At 39.8% G+C, this 5,779-nt stretch overlaps 1 protein-coding gene across 1 annotated transcript in view; it reads left to right on the top strand.

Moving 5' to 3' along the window:
* Window positions 1-3,535: 3,535 nt before the first annotated feature.
* Window positions 3,536-5,779, top strand: part of LOC121537928 (coatomer subunit zeta-1) — a 6,846-nt gene continuing 4,602 nt past the window's right edge. Inside the window, exons 1-8 of the mRNA XM_041845591.2 lie at window positions 3,536-3,778; window positions 4,212-4,280; window positions 4,497-4,578; window positions 4,866-4,957; window positions 5,084-5,139; window positions 5,317-5,394; window positions 5,604-5,655; window positions 5,778-5,779. The exon at window positions 5,778-5,779 is cut by the window's right edge and continues 37 nt beyond it. Coding sequence (XP_041701525.1) covers window positions 3,761-3,778; window positions 4,212-4,280; window positions 4,497-4,578; window positions 4,866-4,957; window positions 5,084-5,139; window positions 5,317-5,394; window positions 5,604-5,655; window positions 5,778-5,779 — 449 coding nt within the window. The 5' untranslated portion in view covers window positions 3,536-3,760. The remainder of the gene's footprint in view (window positions 3,779-4,211; window positions 4,281-4,496; window positions 4,579-4,865; window positions 4,958-5,083; window positions 5,140-5,316; window positions 5,395-5,603; window positions 5,656-5,777) is intronic.

Genomic DNA, 5,779 nt, shown 5'->3' on the forward strand with positions numbered 1-5,779 from the left:
ATATACAGTGTGTGCAAATGTAGCAAGTTATTGAGGTAAGGCAATAAATAGGCCATAGTGCAAAATAATTACAATTAGTATTAACACTGGAATGATAGATGTGCAAGAGATGATGTGCAAATAGAGATACTGGGGTGCAAATTAGCAAAATAAATAACAATATGGGGATGAGGTAGTTGGGTAGGCTAATTTCAGATGGGCTGTGTACAGGTGCAGTGATCGGTAAGGTGCTCTGACAACTGATGCCTAAAGTTAGTGAGGGAGATAAGAGTCTCCAGCTTCAGAGATTTTTGCAGTTTGTTCCAGTCATTGGCAGCAGAGAACTGGAAGGAATGGCGTCCAAAGGAGGTGTTGGCTTTCGGGATGACCAGTGAGATATACCTGCTGGAGCGCATACTACGGGTGGGTGTTGCTATGGTGACCAATGAGCTAAGATAAGGCGGGGATTTGCCAACATTCCTCTGAGAAGCATTCAACCTTTTAACTGAACAGTTCAAGGCTGCATATTGTGTTTCCTCTCAGACATCAAGGGTCATTTCGAAATCTTTAGTGGTAAAATTGTGAAAAACCATTGCTGCATTGCAAAATGTGTCTGTTAACCACAGGACTGTTGCAAGTGTATTTAAAAAAAATCATATGTTATCATTTAATGCAGGCTATATAATAATATAATAAGTCATTTAGCAGACGCTCTTATCCAGAGCGACTTACAGGAGCAATTAGGGTTAAGTGCCTTGCTCAAGGGCACATCGACAGATTTTTCACCTAGTCGGCTCGGGGATTAGAACCAGCAACCTTTCGGTTACTGGCACAACGCTCTTAACCACTAAGCTACCTGCCACTTAACCACTAAGCTATCATCTATAATATGAATTTACATTTAAGTTTGGAAGCATACATTCTAGGACCTAAATAATAACTTTAATGGCAATGTGCCTTTCCCCTGAAAACAATATTACAATCACAATACTGCTTGCAATAACAGACAGAATTGATGTCCATAACCAAAATAGAGGTTGACACGTAAACACTGATGTCATTCTGAATTGGTCGGAAATAAAGCAGGGAAAACCCCATCAGCAGCAACATCCATGGTTTTCCAGATTGATACTTCCCAGAAGAAACAACCAGGATAATTAGGTTGGTTTAACGTGGGAGGATCCTTAAAAAAACGTTTCATACTTTTTTTTTGTGTCATTTAGCAGACACTTTATCCAGAGCAATTAGGGTTAAGTGCCTTGTGCAAGGGCACCGACAGATTTTTCACCTAGTCGGCTCGGGAATTAGAACCAGCGACCTTTCGGTTACTGGCACAACGCTCTTAACCACTAAGCTACCTGCCGCCCGTCCGAATGTACTCAGACAGACATAGGAGTCAAAGGGGAGATCAGAGGCTACGGCCAGAGAGGAATAAAGTTGGCCTACCTCCATTATTGTAGGCCTATATAATGGTTATATAAAGGTTACATAATGCTGTAATGTAAAACCTAATGTTTGCAGTGGTGTAGTTGAAGAACATGCCCTCAAAGACCATGTCCTTTGGTTAAAGAAATCTAACTGACTTGAGACTTTTATAATACCCCTATATGTGGGATCACAGAGCAAGCTAGTGGTATACCACCACCACTCTGCTTGCTGGAAATGTTACTACCTAACTGCACAGTCACTCCCTGACTTTGTCTTGATTTGGTAGAGTCAGCTCCTCCAACCACAAACTTTGGCCCCTGACCCTGATACCTAATAACAATTAAAGCCTGCATAATACATCATATGAGCAGGTAACCCGATTTTTTAATTTACAGTAACAGAAACATTACATTCAAAGTATATTCTCTCAAGTATTGCATCTAATTAGAATGGTCTGGACCAGTGCTTGACTTGATTGAAATAGGTGCCTGTACTCATTTTGGGTGCCGGTACTGTTTATATTTAGGTGCAGGAGCTCCACAATGCTTTTGAGCTAATATTCTATAAGAGGTTACAGGCGCTCTAGCAGTAGAACATTTGAGGTGCTTGTACTCAGCTCCGGTGAGCTTCTGCCCAAGTCAAGCACTGGTCTGGACCAATTGTGTATATAAACCCTGGATTGTTGATGCTATGTATTGGTCATTGAGAGGCTTTGAAGCCACCGGCCGGCCATATTGGCACTCCCCAGTAGGAGCAATCCGCCATAAGAATGAATGGAATTCTACAGTAGTTCAATTAAACGTTTCAAGGACAAAATTACATGTATTTGAAGCTGCAATATCTAACATTGTGGGCAATCTGACTAAATGCACATATAAATGAGAGTTATAGATCTGTCATTCTCATTTAAAGCAAGTCTAAAGGCTGGTTTATTGACGTCTGTAGACAATTGTATAGCGACATCATGAACATTTTATTGCCATCAGACATCAAACTTGTCGTTGTCGAATTGAAAAAGTATAAACACAAAACGACAGCCTCTGCTTGACATCAGCAGCCCGGTGCTCCAAATACCATACGTTCTCTATTTTAACACCAATAAACCCATCCATTAAAAACTGAATTCAGTAAATGTCAACCTAGGAAGCCAGGCAACTAAAAGCAATTTTCTAAACAATGTTTTGATTTGTTGCTAGTTAGCTAGCTAGCTGGCTAGCCAGTTCAAATAATGACCAGAGTATAGCTGACAATGTCTTAACTTTAGCTTCATTTTATTCATTATTACAGGAAAATAAACCCACAACAACATAATTATTTACAATGTAATGGCGACCTTACAGAAAATACCGTACTGCCACAGTGTGACGAAATAAAAGTAGGTAATTCTTTCTGAAAATATTAGAACTCCTGCATATCTTGTCACTGGAGGATTTGGTCTGGTTGCTGTGGCAGTCCGTTAACAGTCGCAGACGCTTAAAGTTTTTTCAAGTCTGTGCAACAAGGAAACTGACAGTGTCCACGACGGTCTACAGACATTCCACTGGAGTATAAATTAAATGTCGTTTTGACCTACTACACTTGTAGCAATCATTATCTACAGACATTTATTTTAATTTTATTTTACCTTTATTTAACTAGGCAAGTCAGTTAAGAACAAATTCTTATTTACAATGACGGCCTATACCGACCAAACCCGGACGACGCTCATTAGACCAAGTATAAACTGGCCTTAAGAAGCAGTAGATCTGTTTTTTTGTGGGATATTTCTATGCTTTCCGTTCTTAAGTTTCGTTTTTGCATCTTTTATTGAAAATACAATATTTTTGTTTATGGAAAAATATATTTATCAGCGGTTTAGATGGTACATTGATTCTCTACATTAGACTTGCTTGTTTTATCACATAAACTGAAATTAGGACATTATTAGAATTTTAGCAACCAGGAAATGGCGGAGCGATTTCTGCATAGTGCACTTTTAAGTATTTGTGTAGTTGTAGTGGGGACAGTAACATTAGTAATCTCAAAAATGTCCAACTCTATGGAAAATGCTTCCAAAATACTTTTTACGCAACTGTGGGGGAGTGCCAAGATGAAGGCACGGTGGCTTCAACACAGCACCCACTATTGTCATCTAGTGTGTCTATATATTATTGGACCGGGCTGGTTGACTTGTACCAACAATTTTTATAACTAAGCCATTGTTCTATCTGAGCTTGTACTCTGTCCTCAATACAGAATGGGCGGTGTCATAGCGGAGCGTTTTGATTGATGCGGATTATCATCCAATGGAAGAGGACATAAACATTTATGCAGCTAACTAGGAAGTTTGCTAGCTAGCAATTTTGCAAAGAAGATGGATACGGGAATGCTGGTAACGTTGATGTTTTAAAAAAACAGTTTTTATGTTGTATTTCCTGATTCGATTTTTGTTGGAAGTTTAGCAACCTTTGCAGGAAAAAAGATTAGTGTGCTTGCTGCCTGTTGAGAATTGGGAAGGAGCTGTTAGCTAGCTAGCTACAGACGGCAACGTTAGCTGGCGAACTCACCACCCGCTGTTTTAGAGAACTATCTAGCTAGCTAGCTAGCTAGTTACAACAGTAACTTGAGTAAATCTACTATCTCTGGTTACAATGTTTACCTACTAGGAATAGCAATTAACGTAGTAATGACACATGTTTCCGTTAGTGAATGTCAATTTTTTAGTTAACTAGCTAGCTAGTTTGCCAACGTTAGCTAGCTACTGTGTAGTGATGATGTGTAATTTATTTGCTAGCCAGTCATGTCTGTGTGTATCTGCCCAACAGGAACCATCTTTGTACACCGTGAAAGCAGTCCTCATTCTGGATAATGATGGAGAACGACTTTATGCTAAAGTAAGACTTTGATAAGAGTGTATTACTTAAATATGTGTTAGTGCTGGACTGGAACAAAAGCCTGCATACACCCAATAGCTCAGGGCCAAAGTTGGTGAGCCCTGCTATGTAACGCATTATGTAATACCCAGCTGCATTATTAGCCTACCATATGAAATGTACTAACAACAATTAGTTGTGGTTTCACCCCTCTTTTTATTAATGCTTTATTAACAGTATTATGATGACACATACCCTTCAGTGAAGGAACAGAAAGCCTTTGAGAAGAACATCTTCAGCAAGACACACCGGACTGACAGTACGAAATGCATTTGAATACACACACATGAATGCACACATACACATGCTTTCAGGTCAGTGAATAGTGTTTTACCTCAGTTTTGTTCTGTAACTATGGCTGCGTTTACACAGGCAGCACAATTCTGATATGTTGTCCACTAATTAGTCTTTTGAGCAATCAGATCTTTTCACATCAGATCATTTTCAGAGTTGATCTAATTGGTCAAAAGACCAATTAGTGAAAAAAATTCAGAATTGGCCTCCTTGTCTAAACGCAGCCATTGTCATGTTTCTGTACCTACTCAGGTGAGATAGCTTTGCTAGAGGGCCTCACAGTCGTCTACAAGAGCAACATTGATCTCTTCTTCTATGTCATTGGAAGCTCACATGAAAATGAGGTAATCATATTGGAAGGACTTGATTGGAAACATATAATGAATAAATTGTTTAATTTCAGTGCAGTGCACCCTGCCATGCTCTAAATGACATTTTTGTTGTTTTTGTGTTTTGTTTCCCTCCAACAGTTGATGCTAATGGCTGTTCTAAACTGTCTGTTTGACTCACTGAGCCAAATGTTGAGGTGAGATCTATGGCTGTTCTAAACTGTCTGTTTGACGCACTGAGCCAAATGTTGAGGTGAGATCTATGGCTGTTCTAAACTGTCTGTTTGACGCACTGAGCCAAATGTTGAGGTGAGATCTAAATCATACATCACATATTTTGCCATCTTTCATAATTCTGTCGTCTTTCTCTGTAGGAAGAATGTTGAGAGGAGAGCTCTACTTGAGAATATGGAAGGTCTCTTTCTCGCTGTGGATGAAATTGTGGATGGGGGGTAAGTTCCATATCTTATAATTTCTCATTTTTATTTTAGATTGGATATTGACTCTAAATGAATTACCACTGCATATTTTCAACCATCCAAACCAATAAGCATGGTTGTATGATTTTGGTGAACCACAGTCATAAGACGGCTGTGGTCTGGTCCAGTGTGGCCATCTCTTTGCACAGTGTGAGAGTGATGACAAGCTTCTCCCTCTACAGAGTGATTCTGGAAAGTGATCCTCAGCAAGTGGTCCACCGCGTGGCACTAAGGGTAAGTAAGGGTCCCTTTTCTCCTCTTCCCTCCCCTCCCTAGAAAACACTCTTCACTCAACCCAGTGGACCCTAATGTTCTGAGTGTGGTTGCCTAACCCCACTATGTAATATCTCCTACAGGG

Source organism: Coregonus clupeaformis, chromosome 24 (genome assembly GCF_020615455.1).
Source record: "Coregonus clupeaformis isolate EN_2021a chromosome 24, ASM2061545v1, whole genome shotgun sequence".
Classification (NCBI taxonomy): domain Eukaryota; kingdom Metazoa; phylum Chordata; class Actinopteri; order Salmoniformes; family Salmonidae; genus Coregonus; species Coregonus clupeaformis.